Source organism: Chiloscyllium punctatum, chromosome 8 (genome assembly GCF_047496795.1).
Source record: "Chiloscyllium punctatum isolate Juve2018m chromosome 8, sChiPun1.3, whole genome shotgun sequence".
NCBI classification, from domain to species: domain Eukaryota; kingdom Metazoa; phylum Chordata; class Chondrichthyes; order Orectolobiformes; family Hemiscylliidae; genus Chiloscyllium; species Chiloscyllium punctatum.
Genome location: NC_092746.1, coordinates 65,976,699 through 65,996,695, shown reverse-complemented (window position 1 = coordinate 65,996,695; position 19,997 = coordinate 65,976,699). Strand labels below are relative to the sequence as shown.

The 19,997-nt window shown below is 41.5% G+C and overlaps 1 protein-coding gene across 4 annotated transcripts in view; it reads left to right on the top strand.

The window, feature by feature from the left end:
• hacl1 (2-hydroxyacyl-CoA lyase 1) overlaps nt 1–19,997 on the top strand; it is a 101,508-nt gene that overhangs the window by 37,854 nt on the left and 43,657 nt on the right. For all 4 annotated transcript variants that reach the window (XM_072575695.1, XM_072575696.1, XM_072575694.1 and 1 more), the window contains exons 8-10: nt 923–1,035; nt 14,566–14,701; nt 18,404–18,509. In XM_072575695.1, the coding sequence (XP_072431796.1) occupies nt 923–1,035; nt 14,566–14,701; nt 18,404–18,509 (355 nt within the window). The remainder of the gene's footprint in view (nt 1–922; nt 1,036–14,565; nt 14,702–18,403; nt 18,510–19,997) is intronic.

Sequence of the window (19,997 nt, the reverse complement as noted above, 5' to 3'; positions counted from 1 at the left end):
TGCCCTTGAATAGTGGCAGAGGCCGAATAATGGGCTCTGATCTGTATTGGGCTGGGAGACTACAGAGCTGAAAATGTGTTGCTGGAAAAGCGCAGCAGGTCAGGCAGCATCCAAGGAACAGGAGAATCGACGTTTTGGGCATGAGCCCTTCTTCAGATTCCTGAAGAAGGGCTTATGCCCGAAACGTCGATTCTCCTGTTCCTTGGATGCTGCCTGACCTGCTGCACTTTTCCAGCAACACATTTTCAGCTCTGATCTCCAGCATCTGCAGTCCTCACTTTCTCCTGGGAGATTACAGACACTGCTTTGATCTTCCAGGCTGACTGCCTTCAGTCTTCCAACTGATGATCATCCTTTACTCATATCTTACCATTTGAAAGTAGTTAATGACAACACTAGGTTACCATGTTTGTGTGCATGCCTGCACGCTATGAGGAGTCTTGGTGTTTGCAATGTGTGTACATACATGCAGGTCTTGCTTGGATCACAAAGTTCTTTCTGTCTGAACCAGAAATTTCTTCTGCTTTCTCCACCTGCCTTTGGTGTATGTTGAAAGGATTTGCAGATCAGCTTCTAATCTTAGACACTTTACTAGGGTGTCTTCTTTGAGGAGTGAGTCCTTGAGTGAGACCTTGAGCTTCTGGCTCAGAGTCAGAGTCACTACCCACTCAGCACCTCACATTGAATAGATTCTATATACGATCAATTCATAGCTTTGGAAAGCATCTCTGAACACAATTTGTTTTCTGTAACTATCATGATAAAGTGTTCTGCTGACCTAATAAATCACATGCATGTTCAATGCCTTTTTTCTTGTTGATACAAATCTTGCAATTGATATTGATTTCTTTTACTGTGAAATTTGCTCTCATAGTCTTCTGTAGAGCTGAGAGAATCTATTTAACTGTGTTTCTCCATATAGAACTGTTCCTTGTTGTCTCCGTGCTCCAGTGGCCATGGCAGAACCTCAAGTAGTAAAAGAAGCAGCTTTAATCATTAAAAGTGCCAAGAGGCCGCTTGTTATTGTTGGCAAAGGTATGGAGATAGAAATTAGAATTTTTAAAATGAAAATGTTAAGAACTGTAGTTTTCATCTACCAAATGAAGTCAAACTTTTCGCTAATGATCCATGTCGATAATAATTTTGCAGCACTTTTATAAAACAGAAATGTTAAATGTTTGTAATTTAAAAAAAAAATCCTCTTCCTATTTGTAATTGGGAATATATTGTTGACTATGTCTTATTGTTACATGTTTGAAATGTGCATTTTTGTTTTTGAAATTTAATGTCGAGATATTCTTGAGATGAATGACTCTTTGATTTGGTTACCTGACAGTGAATGTAGCATGTCACAAGTTGGAAAGTGACAGCATCCTAGAACCTGCTGCCCTCATTTTTTAAAATTCTAGTGTGCTGGTGTTTGCTGCAAATCTCCTGGAGGACAATCGTGCAAGCAGCTTAATAACTTTATCAGTGGTTAAAGCAAGAAGTTGACAGTCTTCACACTTGGGCTGACAAATGGTGATTAACATTCACACTGTGAAAGTGGCAAGTGATGACCATCTCCAACAAGAGAGAATGCCCTCGGACATTCAATGGCATTGTCATCACTGAGTCCCCTACTGCCAACATTCTGGGTTTATCCTTGACCAGAAATTGAATTAAACTAGCCGTATAAGTATTACCTCTATAATAGCAGGTCAGAGGCCAGGTATCCTGCAATGGGAAACTCATTGTTTATCTCCCTGAAGTCTCTCTACCATCTCCAAGGTACAAGTCTATGTTCTCAGTCAGGAGCGTGATAGAATATTGTCCACGTGCCTGGATGGGTGTAGCTCCAAGGACACTCAAAGCTGGACACTAACCAGGACAAAGCAGCCCACTGGATTGGCACCACATCCGCAAATATTCACTTTCTCAATTGCTCAAGATAAGCACTGTATACTATCTACAAGAAATCTGCCAAAGCTCCTTAGACTGTACCTTCTAGCCCACAATTATTGCCATCTAAAAGTCAAAAGCAGCAGATACATAGATGCACCACAGTCCACAAATTCCCTGCCAGGTCACTCACTATCCTGACTTAGAAATATATCAGCATTCCTTCAGCCTCGTTAGGTTTAGAGCCTGGAATTCCTACCCCAGTGACATTGTGAATCTGCCAACACCAATTGGATTAGATTAAATTTCCTAAATTCCTAGACTTCGGCCCAACAAGTCCACACTGACCCTCCGAAGAGTAACCCACCCAGACCCATTTCCCTCTGACTAATGCACCTAACACTACGGGCAATTTAGTATAACCAATTCACCTGACTTGCGCATCTTTGGATCTAGATCACTGGACTACAGTGTTTCGAGAAAGGACCTTTCCAAGAGCAACTTGGCATGGGCAGTAAATACTGTCCCAACTAACCTGAATGAATTAAATACATTTCGCATTAGAGGGAAAGAGCAAAGACTGGCCTCAGGAAGGAGCTCACCCCATACGTACAGATAGGTCTCAAATCTACAAGAACTGGTATGATCCGTTCTCTGTGGAGGGTCCATGCCAAGTCATGAATGGGGTTCACCATATCATTTTCCTTTTGTGTGTATTAGTGAGGCACAATGTGAATTGTGACAAATATGCCTTGCCTTTTCAGCCCAGAGCTATCTGGGCTAATATGAGTGGAGAGTCATGATTATTTAAGATGGAGGAACAAGGGTAGAACATATTATAAGGGAGGTGAGAGAGTTGCTGCGTTAAAGTTCGAGCTCATCAGAATATAAGAGAAAGGCGAGGACATGTAAAGGATATTGGACTCTGAGTTTATCTCCCTTGCATTTCAATTCCTGCATCCTAGTTTCCAGTTGTATCAGAAACTCTTCAAACATGTTTGTTTCAACAGCTTAGCTGGTAGAGTATTCTCAAGTATAGGGTATTCTTCTAACATCTGTATTTATCATACTTTGTTCTAAAATCTAAATAAAGTTAAGCTACTTCCAGAATATTATTTGGCCTATGCCATTTAATATGTTAAAAACTTTGAATAGGTCCCCTCTTTATCAGCATTTCAAAATAGTCTGTCATAATCCAGGTGACAAGGATGTGCAAAACATTGGTAGGACACATTTAAAGTAGCAATTCGGGGTACCCTATTATAAAAGGCAGATTAAAATCATTGTGAGTGTTAAGAATAGACTCATTAATGTGTTGCTAACTGTACAAAACTATAATTATTAAGGATGGAAATTTTGTCAACTTACTTCCTTCTGAAATGGCAGGACTATTTGAGAGTCAAGAACCTGTTTAATTACTCAATGAGTATGGTTCTTTCCAAGAGGCATGGCACCCACCAGGGAGAGTGAGTGGAATAAAGTGCCTAAATAATCAATGAAGGATTTTTATGTAAAGGGACTCCAGTAGGACTCACAACGGCAACTCCAAGTGAAGGTTTCTGGATACAAATGGAAGGTGGGAACTGGTGCTGAATGAGAAGGCTGAAACAAACACAGATGCTGCTGGGTCAAGCTTAGCATTGTCTGACAGCATCTGTGGAAAGAAAAACAGAGTTAATGTTTCAATACCAGTATGAGTTATTCTTAAAATCTTAAATCTGTTTCTCTCTCCAAAGATTTGCTAATCTTACTGAGTTTCTTCAGCATTCTTATTTCAGATTTCCAGCATCCACACGATCTCACCTTTGTGGGTAGGCTGACCCTGGTTCTCAGACTTGTCCCTGGGGCACCTTATGGAAGTCCCCAAGCTCACTGAGCAGGTTTGGCTGTGAGTGACAGCTGATGAGCAATAGGAATATGGTGCAAGGGGGACCGGGGCTCAGCATTGTAAAACATTCAATCACGTCAAGGTCTGTCAAGGTGATTGTCATACAGTTCTTAAATCGCAGCCTTTACTTTCTTATCTCACCAGTGTTCTCCTGTACAGCACTCTTCTAGTTGACACAGCTTATAGTCACTCCCAATCCCTTTTCTCTAGCTCCTCCTTAAATCTCCAACTAAATAGACAACCCATAAACTGCACCTCTATTTATTGTCATCTCACACTGATTAGTCAAAGTGGAGATATCTGGTTGACATGGAAGGGCCTGTTTCTGTGCTGTACATCTCTATCCATAACTGTTTGCCCTCTGTGCTCTGCACACTGTCCAATTCTTAACTGTTTCTGCCTTTCTCAATTGTTCCAGGCACAAAGCATTTTAGCTGCAAGGTTATGCTGAGGCAATTGGGATTGCTCTGATTGGAGCAAAATATGTTGAGGAGAGACCAGATAGAGTTTTATAAGATTATGCCAAATTAAGATTACGTAGACAAAGTCAAGCTGTTCCAATTAATTAAAGGTGCCAGGACTAGTGGACAGAATACTGTGAACAGTATGGACCCCTTATCTAGGGAGATTGGCATTGGAGGCAGTCTGCAGAAGGGTCAGTAGGCTGATACCAGATATGGAGGGACTGGATTATGAGGAGATTGGATTGGGCCCGTACTTGTTGGAATATAGAAGAATGAGAAGTGACCTTATTAAAACATACAAGGTTATTGGGATCTTGACAGAGTAGATGCAGAAAGATTGTTTCCCCTTGTGGTAGATCTCGGGCCACGGGGCATCATGTCAGAGTTAGGAGCTGCTCATGTAAGACAGCTGTGGAGGAATATTTTTCTCTCTGTGGTTTCTTTATCACAGAGGATGTCTGAGGTAGACAGATTTTTAATCAGGAGGGGAATTGACGGTTATAGGGTAAAGGCAGGAAAGTGGAGTTGAGGAATATCATTAACTAGCTCAGCAGACTCACTGGGATGCATGGCCTTTTTCTGCTCCTCCAACTTATGGTCAAAAGACTTTTGAGGGTGGGGTGTGTAGGGAGTGGGGGCAGGTGGGTGAAATGGTGAAAGGAAGAACATTTTTGTGCAGTAATTGGTAATGTCCTGCAACTCACTGCCCATGAGGTTGGTGGAAATGAGTGATTTGAGAATGAAAATCAATGGGGACTCGAGGGAAGTGGACTTGTAGTTCTCTGACAATAAAGTGGGGAAAGCAGAATGACTGACTACAGAGAGCAGCGTGGACATTATGGGATGAATGGACTCCTGTGTCATTCTGACTCTTGCTGTGTATGTGCGAACTGTGGAATGGTCTTGTATAATTCACATTGAGAAATCCTGCCGGTATCTCCAGTTGATTTCTGAAGGAGCCAAAAGTGAAGTGAAGTGCTGAACTTGACACCCACTGATAGTGCACCCCAGCCTTAGATTGAGAGAAGTATTAAGATCAGGGACTTTGCCCCGCTCATTAGACTTCACACCATTGGACTGGGCTTCACGTGACCAGTGGCCAGGAGTCTGAGCTCGAGCAGCTGATACCGCTGTTGCCAAAGGTCCTATCAAATAGAAATGCAGAGTGAGTCTCAGTTGTTTATTTCAGATGTTTTATCTAATATATAAATAGTCTAAACTGACAAGTATTAAATCATTTATATATTAAGTATTTTAACCCAATAAATTAACTATGTATTGAAGTGCAGGTGACTTTGTGTAATCATTTAGTCAGACTTAAGTACTTTTAACTAACAATAGAATCACACATTGTCACCTTCCTATCAGAAGGATGTTGTGAAACTTGAGAGGGTTCAGAAAAGGTTTACAAGGTTGTTGCCAGGGTTGGAGGATTTGAGCTATAGGGAGAGGCTGAACAGGCTGGGGCTGTTTTCCTTGGAGTGTCGGAGGCTGAGGGGTGACCTTATAGAGGTTTACAAAATTATGAGGGGTATGGATAGGATAAATAGACAAATTCTTTTCCCTAGGGTGTAGGAGTCTAGAATTAGAGGGTATAGGTTTAGGGTGAGAGGGCAAAGATATAAAAGTGATATAAAGGGCAACTTTTTCATGCAGAGGGTGGTACGTGTATGGAATGAGCTGCCAGAGGAAGTGGTGGAGACTGGTACAATTGCAACATTTAAAAGGTGTTTGGATGGGTATATGAATAGGAAGGGTTTAGAAGGATATGGGCCAGTGCTGGCAGGGTGGGACTAGATTGGGTTGGGATATCTGGTTAGCATGGACGGGTTGGACCGAAGGGTCTGTTTCCGTACTGTACATTTCTATGACTCCATGACTCAATGTGTAGTCTTCAAGTGATGCAGATTAACAGGATGGAGGAGAGTGGGTTGGGGGGTGGATGCGTGGTGGTGGTGGGGGAGGGTTGCGTGGAGCAGTTCATGTGATGCTATGGTAGTGGCCTCATCTCTGGACAATGAGACCTGGATTCAAGTCCCACTTGTTCCAGAGATGTGTAGTAATATCTCTGAACAGATTGATTAGAAAATATCCAGATAGCCCAGTAAATGTGTCCTCAATTCAAAATCTTAAGTTCTGCCTTGATTTTTATATCATACTTTATACTGTTGTATAATTTATAACTAAATAGTATAAAGGGCTGTAGTTTGAGAAACAGCAGCGTTGAGGTAGAATGGGAGTTTGGAAGTTTCTCTGTGGTACAGAGTAACTAATTGGTGCTGTGAAACTGAGGTACGACACTGCCCCCACTGGCAGTGTTTCTAAATTCACAAGAAGTGGCTATCACTACCAAGCCCATAGAGTCATGGAGTTATAGAGATGTACAGCATGGAAACAGACCCTTCGGTCCAACCCATCCATGCCGACCAGATATCCCAACCCAATCTAGTCCCGCCTGCCAGCACCTGACCCATATCCCTCCAAACCCTTCCTATTCATATACCCAACCAAATGCCTCTTAAATGTTGCAATTTGTACCAGCCTCCACCACTTCCTCTGGCAGCTCATTCCATACACGTACCACCCTCTGCATGAAAAGGTTGCCCCTTAGGTCTCTTTTATATCTTTCCCCTCTCACCCTAAACTTGTGCCCTCTAGTTCTGGACTCCCCGACCCCAGGGAAAAGACTTTGCCTATTTACCCTATCCATGCCCCTCATAATTTTGTAAACCTTTATAAGGTCACCCCTCAGCCTCTGACGCTCCAGGGAAAACAGTCCCAGCCTGTTCAGCCGCTTCCTAAAGTTCAAGTCCTGCAACCCTTGCAACATCCTTGTAAATCTTTTCTGAACCCTTTCAAGTTTCACAACATCTTTCCGATAGGAAGAAGACCAAAATTGCACGCAATATTCCTACAGCCTAACCAATGTCCTGTACAGCCGCGACATGACCTCCCAACTCCTGTACTCAATACTCTGACCAATAAAGGAAAGCATACCAAACGCCTTCTTCACTATCCTATCTACCTGCAACTCCACTTTCAAGGAGCTATGAACCTGCACTCCAAGGTCTCTTTGTTCAGCCACACTCCCGAGGACCTTATCATTAAGTGTATAAGTCCTGCTGAGATTTGCTTTCCCAAAATGCAGCACCTCGCATTTATCTGAATTAAACTCCATCTGCCACTTCTCAGCCCATTGGCCCATCTGGTCAAGATCCTGTTGTAATCTGAGGTAACCCTCTTCACTGTCCGCTACACCTCCAATTTTGGTGTCATCTGCAAACTTACTAACTGTACCTCTTAAGCTCGCATCCAAATCATTTATGTAAATGACAAAAAGTAGAAGACCCAGCACCGTTCCTTGTGGTACTCTACTGGTCACAGGCCTCCAGTCTGAAAAACAATCCTCCACCACCACCCTCTGTCTTCTACCTTTGAGCCAGTTCACATTATCTAATGTCAATTCCTAGTGGACTTTCCGAAGGTGGTGACGTGATTTCTTGAATAAAACTTAAGTGGTTTACTGTGGAATTACAGAGAATAACCACTTGCTGTGGCCCTGGAGTCACATGGATCGGATCTTGTAAGGGCAACAGATTTCCTTCCTCAAAGGGTGAACCAGTTCAGTTTTTATGGCCCTGTAGCAGTTTCATGGTCACCATAACTAATACTAGCTCTTTTATTTCAGATTTTATTCAATTCGTTGAATTTAAAATTCCTCAGCTCCTATGGTAGGAATTGAACGTGTACCTTCAAATCATTAGCCTAGGCCCATGAATTACTGTAGGAGGATAACCGCAATGCAGTAGCCTTAAAGTACCTTCACTGTGGTTACAGTTTAGCAGCACCAAGTGGCCAGTTCTCATTTTATTCATTTAGTTTAAAATGGAAATGCTGACATGAGTAATTTTAATAATAAATAACAAGCATTCAGATAATGTATTTTTAATGTATAATGGATATTCTGAAACATAACTTTAAAAAATTCTCCTTCACACTGACTAAACTATGCTTCTGTCAAATATATTTAACTCTCTAAAAAATGTGTTTGTCTTTATATTCATTTTGCTTTGCTTTCAGTAAAATAGTGCATTTAAAAAGAAGCTGTAGATGTTTTGAAAACTATATTCATCTGTTAGAGATTCAATTGGCGTCAGTGGTTAAAATAGAGGTCTGCTTAAAAGTTATCCTGGTAAAATATAGCTGCGATAAACATTAAAGCCTTTTGATTTATGAGCAGGATAATACTGCAAGATATTTTTAAGAGCAATCTTTGTATTATTCATGCTATTTCTGATGCAGCTACAATCTATATTAAGGGGTGCAGGATTTTCACATGTTATTGATCTGTAGAATTGAAAATTTCCATGCTAATTGCAATAGCTACTTTGTTTTGAAACAGTTATTGGGCTGTCAGACTCTACAATAAGAGGCTAACGTTGCATCGCTGTCCTACTTAAGGGATACTATTCAACTATTGCATTGTAAATTATAATTAAAATTGGACTAAATATGGAAGATTCAGAAATCTATGGCCCAGATTTTTCGATAGCCAGATTGTTGGTATTCCAGCATAGATTGGAGTTGTGAATGGTGACTTACAGAGTACTGATCGTGGTTCACACTGAAGGAATTGCCCTGGAAATTAAATTGATGCATAGAACCCTCTGAAGATCTCCATTTAAATCAGAGATTTTTGAGAGTTCCAATGAAACAAAATAGCTAGTCAGAAAAATACAGACAAATAAACATATTGTCTAACTTTTGAGTAACTATTAAACTGACTGCACACTTAATTCACACACGCAAGTAACTACAACTCTCCCGGAACTTACACCTGCCAGACCCTGACCTGACACACTCAGCCTGGAAGACTTGATTACTCCCACTCACTCTGACCTACCCAAAACATAGCATTCCTTATCTTCCCACTTTGAATTCTGGCATTTACTTGACACCCTACCCCAAATTCATTCCTGATTAAGGGTTTTTGCCCGAAATGTCGATTTTCCTGCTCCTCGGATGCTGCCTGACGTGCTGTGCTTTTCTAGCAGCCCTCTAATCTTGACCCTACCCCAAATCCCATTTGGCATCCTACCCACTTGACCACCTACCTCTTATTCAGTCCTTACACAGCTGTCATTCTACATGACTGACATTACGTACTCATTTGCACATTATGTTTGGCACTGTGTCCCTCTCCAACTGGCACCCTACCTACCTACCACTTTACCTCTACCCACCTGGTATCCTTCCCCTTAGTACCCTACTCAGCTGGTAACCTACATACCTGACTTCATCCCTACTTGACACCCTACTTAAATGTCATCTTACCCCTACTCACCTCGCACCCTATCCCTCCCCCGCTGGCTCCTTATCCCCTGATAATCTAGCATTCCTATCTTTGGCACTCCATACACTGCCCGGTTGGCACTCAATCCCCACTACTTAAATGACACCTTAACCTCCCAGCAGCCTAACATCACACTTACCTCCTGTACTTGCCCTTTGACACCAGCTGTCAAAATGGCTGTCAGGACTTTGAAAGAATCCAGTAGCCGACTGCTGTGAAAAGTGGGCATGGTGTGTGTCGCCATCTGACAGCTATCAGAATGGAAGTATTCTTCTGTTTGACTGAGGGAAACCTGAAATGCAATCTCCTCTCAGAAATACAGAGTTCCCTTCTTTTATGAAAAAACAAGAAGCTAGAGAGTGCGCAGAGATTCCTAAAGCAGACAGGTCAGTGATAAAGCTATGAGAGACTTGGGAGCAGTGCCAGTGTAGTTTAAAAGCATAGTAAGGGCGGAGAAATACTCATAAATGCACAGAATATAGGAGCAGTGAGGTTATGTGCGACTGTTTAAAATGCTGGTTTGGCCAAACTACAATCAGTTCTGATGAACACAATACAAGAATAATATGATTGCACTAGAGGGGCTGCAGAGGAGATTTACCAGGATGCTGCCTAGGCAGAGGGAGTCTGAATTATGAGGAAAGATTGGATAGACTGGAATTGTTTTCCTTGGAGAAGTGAAGGTTCAGAGGGGATTTGATAAAAGTGTATAAGCTTATCAGGAGCATAGATAGGGTGGACACAGACACTTTCTTCCATTAGTATCGTGTCAGTGACCAGGTAAAAGGTGGAAGGCTAATAGCTAAGCTGAGGAGAAACTGTTTCACCCAGAGCGAGGTGGATGTCTTGATTCACTGTATGAAAGAGTGCTAGAGTTGCAACTCTTGTAACATTTAGGGAGTATTTTTCTAAAAGAATCACTTGCATTATCATAGCGTCCAGGGCTAAGGATGAAAAGCTGGAAAATGGTGTTAGTGTAGTCAGAGCTTTATTGTCTCACAGACACAGTGGGCCAAATGGTCCCTCCTCACCCCTTTCCGCCTTCCGCAAAGACCGTTCCCTCCGTGACTACCTGGTCAGGTCCACGCCCCCCTACAACACACCCTCCCATCCTGGCACCTTCCCCTGCCACCGCAGGAACTGTAAAACCTGCGCCCACACCTTCTCCCTCACCTCTATCCAAGGCCCTAAAGGAGCCTTCCACAACCATCAAAGTTTTACCTGCACATCCACCAATATCATTTATTGTATCCGTTGCTCCCGATGCGGTCTCCTCTACATTGGGGAGACTGGACGCCTCCTAGCAGAGAGCTTTAGGGAACATCTCCGGGACACCCGCACCAATCAACCACACCGCCCCATGGCCCAACATTTCAACTCCCCCTCCCACTCTGCCGAGGACATGGAGGTCCTGGGCCTCCTTCACCGCCGCTCCCTCACCACCAGACGCCTGGAGGAGGAACGCCTCATCTTCCGCCTCGGAAAACTTCAACCCCAGGGCATCAATGTGGACTTCAACAGTTTCCTCATTTCCCCTTCCCCCACCTCACCCTAGTTCCAAACTTTCAGCTCAGCACTGCCCCCATGACTTGTCCGGACTTGTCCTACCTGCCTATCTTCTTTTCCACCTATCCACTCCACCTTCTCCTCCCTGACCTATCACCTTCATCCCTTCCCCCACTCACCTATTGTACTCTATTCTACTTTCTCCCCACCCCCACCCTCCTCTAGCTTATCTCTCCACGCTTTAGGTTCTCTGCCTTTATTCCTGATGAAGGGCTTTTGCCCGAAACATCGATTTCGCTGTTCCTTGGATGCTGCCTGAACTGCTGTGCTCTTCCAGCACCACTAATCCAGTATTTGCTTTCCAGCATCTGCAGTCATTGTTTTTACCCCATTTCAGCCCTGTCAACCCATCTGCAACCCTTTGGCATAGATACCATCCTCCTTCATAGCTTCTCTATTGGACAGCTAAGTGGAACTTAACCAGCTAGTTCCATTGTTACCTACATGCTCATAACCAGAGATCCTACCTCAGTGACTTCACTTTCTGCTCATGGTGGCACGATGGCTCAGTCGTTAGCACTGCTGCCTCCCATGCCAGGAACCTAGGTTCGATTCCAGCCTTGGGCAACTGTCTATGTGGAGTTTGCACATTCTTCTCCTGTCTGCGTGGGTTTCCTCTGGGTGCTCCAGTTTCCTCCCACAGTCCAAAGATGTGCAGGCCAGGTGAATTGGCCATGCTAAATTGCCTGTAGATTTAGGTGCATTCGTTAGGGGGGAATGGGTCTGGTTGGGTTACTCTTTGGAGGGTCAGTGTGGACTATTTGAGCCAAAGGGCCTGTTTCCACACTGTAGGGAATCTAATCTTAGGATTCCTTTGAGGATCTAACCTTGACTCTCTTCTGTTTCTCATCTTCGCCTTCAGTAATATCATCCAAAACCATCATGTTAGGCTCTATATATTCCTGATGACACTCAACTCTGTGTCTCCACTACCCTTATGTATAAATTGTCAGATTGCTTGTCTAAAGTCCAGTACTATTGTGTACTACTGTCTAAGATGCAACAGATAAAATTGTTTAAATGCTTTTAAGGGGGTGGAAATTGAGATACTAAGTGGACCTAAAATTGAAAAAGAGGAAATGCTACAGTGACTGGGTGTAGCAAGTATATATAGTAGTTGTATCTACTATAAAGTAGATGAGTCACAGGAGGGGACATATCTGAGGACACTGGAAATTGATATAGAGTCAGCCTGGAAATTTCAGAGATTCCAGCTGTGATTATCCACTGCTCTTCTGTCGAATAGGAATGAGAATTGTTAAGGTTGCTGCCGTAGTCAAATAAATTCAGATAAACCCAGAAACTACAGTCAGTTTCATCTTGTTGGGCAGAGTGGGGGTGGGGGGGGGGGGTGGGGAGCGCGGGGGAGACGGAACTTAAAAGCAATAATCTGGATCAAAATATACAGTCACCGCACAAGAGAGGCTTAATTATGGAAAGCCAGCATGGATTTGGTTACAATGTGACTCTTGTTCAGAACTGTTCTGACTTGAAATGTTAACTATGCTTTTCCCTCCATAGATGCTGCCAGAACCACTGGGTTTCTCCAGCATTTTGTTTTTGTTTATGCTTCCCTAAGTTGTTTTGGTGAGATAACTGGTATATGAACTCCCAGAAGTACCACATAATCACTTGCCAGGAATAGGCAGTGGCAGCATGAATACAGAGTTGCCTAACTAACAGAACACAAAAGAGTAGCAAATGTTTGTTTTTCAGATTGTGGGTGCAACAGCAAGTCAGAGACTGGGAATTCACCTCCCGACTTCCCAAAATCTGACCAACATCTCTAAGTCAGAAAGGTAACGGATAGTTCTCCACTTAATTGGATGAATGAGGTTCCAACAACAATCAAGAAGCTTATGATTATCCTGGATAAACCAGTCCATCCCTTTTGGAAGCATTCCTTCACCACCGATGCACGGTGGCAGCAGTATGTACCCACTATACAAACGATAAATTGCACCAACTCACCAAGCATCCTTCTGTACCACCTTCCAGATCCACAAACTGTATCACCTAGAGAGATAAGTGCAGTAGGAGCATTGATACACAATCACCTGCAAGTTCCTCTCCCAAGTCAGTCATTGTCTTGATTTGGAATTGTGTCGCTATACTTTCACTGTCATGGGATCAAAATCCTGGAAGTATCAGAAGATATGGCTGGTTTACCTACAACACATGGATTTCCAGCTCAAGAATGCAGCTCACCACTAACTTCTCGAAGGCAATTATGGATGAACATGCTACCAATCCATGAAAGATTTGTATTTAAAAGCTATTGGAGTTCCTCAGTGATTGGTCCTAGGATCATTGCTTTAACATATGTTAATGACTTAGATATACAGGGTATAATTTCAAAATTTTCGCAGAATGCAAAACTTAGAAGTGTTGTGATTTGAGAAGGATATTCTTAGACTTTAAGAGAGAGACCAGGTTAAATTTACTACAGATACATGTGATACCTTTTGGTGAGAAGAATTAGTAAAGGCGAATAACTTAATGGGTACAATTCCAAAGGTGTTCAGGAACAGAATGTTCAAGCAACATATTTACACAACTTGTTGAAGGTCACAAGGTAGATTGTGAAAGTGGTGAAAGAACCTTAGAGGATCATGTGCTGTATGGCATGAGACATAGAGTACAAAGGAAAACTTACAATAAGCTGTAATAAAATGCTTTGTCAGCCTCAGTTGGAGTAGAAGGTTCATTCTTTAGGAAGCACTTGGAAAGTATACGAAAGGTTTGAAAGAATCATTTAATTCTCGAGGGTGAGGATAACAGTTAAGTGGAAGGACTGGAGAAGCTGGGGTTATTTTCAACGTTTAAAGCTTGACGGGTTTGGGTAGAGTAGGAGGAGAGAAGCTGTTCCCATTAGTAGAACGTTCAAGAGCAGAGAACACATATTGACACTGAGTATTAAAGGAATCAAAGATGGCATGGGGAAGATCATCTTTACACGTCACATGGTTATGAACTATAATGCACAGTCTGAAGGAGTTTTGGGGGCAGATCGAATTTTAGCTTACAAAAGAAAATTCAATACGTACTTAAAGAGAAAAATGGTGCAGAGCTACACGGAAAGGGAAAGACAGTGGAACTAACTAGATAGCTCCGGCAAAGACCTGATTTGGTCAGGCCTAATGGCTGTAAACTTTCTGTAATTCTCTAATTCCACAATGAGTTAAAGGTAATCTATATTAATGTAAAACAAATTGTATATTGCATTGATTCTAAAGTACATAGATAGAAGCTACTGCATCAACAAACTAAGGTCTGAAGATCACAGGATATAGGATTAATAATCAAAGGTTCTGGGTATTGTAGCAAGATATTTTCTTTCACAGTTACAATATAAACACTTGATTGTTAAAACAGACGTAACTTTACAAATGCATGGCCTTCATTTTTTAAAGGTGCAGCCTATTCTCGTGCTGAAGATAACATCAAAAAGCTTATAAACTTGTGTGGACTACCATTTCTGCCTACTCCAATGGGGAAAGGTGTGGTACCTGACAACCATCACAACTGTGTCTCTGCCGCCAGGTCTAGGTTAGTGAGACGATATTGATGTCTTTTCAATGTGGAAAATGTCACTGGAAAATTACATTCCAATGATTGAGCAATCTTTTAGGACTTCACATTTCAGCATAGTTCAATTTACATTATCTGTTTGTGGGAACATGAATGCAAAAACCTTTTGCCCATTAATTGCACTCTTAATTATACAAACATTCCCTTTTTTTTATTGTAGCACTCTCCTTGTCACTAAATTGCAATATCATACGTACTTTATCATGCGAGCTTTTATCATACGTACTTCAGATTTCTAATCACCTCTCAATCCTATGATAACCCTGACTTATCCCACAGTATATCTTTCCCATCAAACTACATAAAGGCTAAAAAATTAAAACTATCTTTTACATTCAGTGGGAGCCTACCGTCATCAGAGTCTTTAAATCATTCGAATCTTGACAACTATAGTTTAATAAAGGTGTGTGTCTGTCTTGAATAGAGTACAGTTTCTGTAAGTGTCATGATTACATCCTGGAACATTTCCCCTAACATGCTTTATTTCTAAAAAAAGAGAGGTTGTTAAAAAGTACAGAATTTTACACTCCACATGAACAATGCTATGGGAACAGTTTCTTGATATAATGGAGCTCAATTATAGCTGAAAAGTGAGTCATGTTGCTACAGATGTTTGTCTTCAACCCATTGGACAAACCAAAGAGTGTTAATATGATTGTTTGAAACTTTGGAGTTTTGCAATTGTCCTGATATGTTTAAGACAAAAAGGTACAGCTTCATGTTTACAAGAATCTGTTTCAACTCACAAAATAGGTGGACAGCTGGTTCATTCCTCAGGGCAAAACCCTAACCAATCATTATGGTTTAAAATCTAAAATGAAACAAAGACCGCTGCTGCTGGAAATTTAAAACAAAAGCAGACATTTCTGGAGAAACTTAGAAGATCTGGCAACATCTGTGGACAGAAAACAGAGTTAAAGTTTTGATGAAGAATCACCAGACTCAAAATGTTAATTCCACTTTCTTCCTACAGGTGTTGCCGGACCTGCTGAGTTTCTCTAGAAATTTCTAGTTTTAGTTTAAAATTTAAACAAAGTTTGACAGTTAACTGTCAATCACTATTAACTGCTAAACTTTCCATGTCACCACTTCAACTAATTAGAATCCATTTGCCAATCGATGAGTGCTGTCCTCTTCTATAGCGTAAGTATATTTACTTTGGCGTTTCTTACAAATTATCCTGATGACTGTAAGATGAAAAGCTTTGAGAGAATTTGCTTTTTTTCAATAATACTCAACTCTTGATTAACTACAAGACCCATTCCATCTACAAATATGATTTTACAATTTTCACAGAATTTATTAATTTTATCAACATGAGTACAAAAGAAATGATACTCAATAAAGATAGTAGCTCACAGTCAATCTACTTTGGGGCACCAGTTCATTATAATGGTTGTCTAGGCACATATCACTTGTTCCCTTCTGTTGATTGAAATTCTTCTTCTGTCTTTGGTCTTCCTTATACAGCAAATCACTTGCAAGAATTTTTTTTAACTTGTTCAGTGATGTGGGGGTTAGGAGTATTAGTCAAGGTAAATGTGGAGTAATAGGATAGGAGGTGGCTCTGGGTGGGTTATTCTTTGGAGGGTCAGTATGAAATAGCCTGTTTCCACACTGTAGAGATTCTATGATTTCTATGATTTTCTAGGCAGTATCCCCTGTATTAACAGGGACATCCTGAAGTCTAATTGGCTTGCCAGCATAAGGGCATCACATGATTAATCTCAGATTGGCTAAACAGATTCCTAACTGGTTTCTTTAAAGCAATGATCTCCTTAATGACATTACTTCCTGCTGTCATCTAATTCATTCTCTGATGGGCCAATCTCATTGTTAGATCACTGAATGCCTTTGAGTGGGGAACTACCATCACTTCCTCCCCCAATGGTTTACTTATCGGGTTACCCTTGTGACATGCCACCCTACTGCTGCTGGTTGAATTGGATGAGGCCCTGAAATAGACATTAATTGTCAAGTTAAGGGCCTTAATTGACAATTAGGAAGGAGGCAATTCATAGAACTTCCTGTCTCAGACTTAATCTGGGCAAAAATGAGAAGGCATGAGGATGCCCTGGCCATCCTTGTGCTGGATCAAATGGTCTCTATAGCACCAAACTCACAACGGGAGAAGGCATTGAATTCTGCCCAGTGATTAGGATTGAGAACTGAATAAGCTCTGTCCAGAGGCCATTAAGATTTTTTACCCCTTCTCCCCCCAGACCTTGACAAACATGAGGCAAACGAGTCTTTATTGAAATTCAAATTGAGAACACTGTACCCCCAAGTTAGCTAGTTGCTTTTTTTAATCTGGTAATTCATCAGGAGAAATCATTCACAGTTTCCTGAGTGTCCAGTATTTCCTGGTGTTATGTATGTAGTTGGAGATGCTTCCCCTTTAACAGAGCTAATCAGGTGACCTAGAGCAAAGGAGCTTGGGTCCAATTATATACCAGGTAGAGCAATGTAAATCAGAACAGGGGTACTTTAGAGATGAGATTTGCACTAGTTGTGAGCACTGACAATAGTGTTCCTTTTCTGATTTACATTGCTCTACCTAGTTCTAAGGGAGCCATCAGCATCATAACTAGTGACTTCTGTGGCTACTCTAGAAGATATTGGGTGGAACCTTTTGGTCCTGCATGATACTGGCTGGAATTGGGAAGTCCAAAAAAATTGGTGTGCTGTTTTTGGTACAGCCATTCCATGCTTTCCCACCTTTACTCGAGTAAGTTCTGGGTGCATAACCTTCTCACATTACCTTCATTATCAATTGATGACCACTGAAGAACCACTTTAAAGGCCTATTTCTGTCAGGCATCAATTTTCTCAGCTCCAAGAGGAATAAAAAAGTCAGTCTACTCAAATGGTAAACTAATGAGATTCCTCCCATTGATTCATCAGTTTGCTGCTTCCATTTATTCTTGCTCCGGTCACTCCAGTTCAGTTAATTCTCTTGATGTTTTACCTCTTCGATCTCTTTGGGCCTTGGAGAATTGCCTGAGACTTGCATGTCAGTGCCTGTGAACACACTGGATATGATTTCATTTTTAAATCTATCTCTTTTAAATATAAATTTGAAGATGCAAAATGAAACTGTTCTTGCTTTGCTCCATAATGTGTCATTTGTACTCTTGGAAAGTACCTCACTGTATCATTGGGAAGATTGTTCTTCCAAAGCTCCGTGCTTTGGAATGACAGTATGGATGATGGCAACTCTGAGAAGGTTCTGTAAAGACAAGAATTCTGTGTCTGGCTGAAAACATCTCAACTTATTCTTTAATGGTTATCTTTTCTTTAGATGCTCAGCTTAAAATAGTTTTCCTCAATCTAAATTGTATTAATAGAAGAATGACCATGCCTAGAAATCTTCACTAATTGATGCATCTGTTCGTTATTGTCTGTCATGAATGTGCACACAACGTTGTGAAGAGCTACTCATAGTCCGTATACTGACTCAGCATTTTCATAGTCGTCTAGTACCTCCTCATTGGCTTCTCCCAGACCTTGCCAACTCTTTAAAGGAAAGTGTCGTCTAATTTGATTGTGCATTATGTACTTTTCCAGCTTTCCTTTCCTGAGAAACAAAGAATTAAAGATGGTGTTAATAATTATGTGTCGACATTTTTAAGTTCCTTACTGAAAGTTTCTCTTATTCAGAGCTTTGCAGAACGCAGATGTGATTCTGCTGCTGGGAGCCAGGTTAAACTGGATTTTACATTTCGGGCATCCACCAAGGTTTCGTGCTGATGTAAAAATCATACAGGTATGGAGAGCTCCTCATCAGATAAAGGGCTTCTATTTCAAAAGGATTGATCAAGATTTTAATGTATCTCAGCATCTAGGTTCATTTGTTTTTCCTTAGTCCAGCCATCAGCTGTATATCTATGTGCATGTAAAGCAAGTTGATTTGCATATAATAATTAGATTATTACAGGCATCCATTGACTTTCTGACTGCTGGATTACTTGTTTTCTTAGTTTCTTTGTAAAATTTGAATTTAAATATGTCATTAATGTCAAAATGCAGGATATTATCATATAATTATGGGAGGAATTTCCATCCCACTTGGCCTAAAGCAGGAGTAAGGGGCTTTTCATGTATAACTGTGGGAAGGGCTGAGCCATTACCTTTTGGTTCCCATTTGCCAAACAGCAATTTTAAGTAGAAAGGATAATTGAACAAAACCAGTGATGCAGACTTTAATTATGCAGGTTAAACTCCAACTGGGGTCTTTTAAAAAATATATTCACTCTCAGGATTTGGGAATTGCTGGCTGGGCTAGCGTTGCCCATCTCCAGTTATCCTTGAGTAGATGGTGGTGAGCTGCCTTCTTGAACTGCTGTAGACCATGTTCTGTAGGTTGACCCGCAATGCCATTATGGAGGGAATTCCAGGATTGTGACCCAATGACAGTGAAGGAACAATTCAGAATGGCTAATGCCTCCCCTAGAGGATGGGAAACGCAGATGGTGTTCCTATATATCTTTTACACTTGTTTAGATGGTAGTGGTTATGGGTTTGAAAGGTGCTGTCTAAAGAGCCTTAGTGAATTTATGCAATGTATCTTGTAGATATTACAGACTGCTGTTACTAAGTATTGGTAGTGAAGGAGTGAATGTTTGTGGTTATGATGCCGATCAAGCGGGTTGCTTCATCTTGAATGGTGTCAAGTTTCTTGAATGTTGTTAGAGCTGCACTTATCCCAAAAAGTGGTGAGGATTCCATCACGCTCCTTTGTAAATAGTGGATAGGCTCTGGGGAGTCAGGAGGTGAGTTGCTCACTGCACGCTTCCTCGTGTCTGACCTGGTCTTGTAGCCACTATTTATATGGCTAGCTCAATTCCGTGTCTGGTCAGTGGTAATTATTAGGATGTAGGCTCAATGATGCAATGATGGTGATGCCATTGCCATTGAATGCTGTATTGGAATAGCTTAGGTTGGGGTGTGGCAAGTTCTGGAACACAAGTCTTCAGTGCCTAACTGCTGTATTTTTCTGTAGTCTGACCAGGGGTGCGAGAGGGGAACAGTTATCGCTATTAAGCTACAGTGGTAGATTGAGGGACAGGAGAGGCCCAGATAAGTAGGAGTGTTTTTTTTAAAAGCTTATGTATGAATAAAGAGGAGGAGGAACACTATTGTAATCAACTGCAATTGTGACTCCCTGTCCCTCTCCCCAGATCCCTAGCTATGAAGAAAACTTTTGTCAGGTACCTGGCACTTACCTTTTGCCGCAAGAAGTCCTGCTATCAGC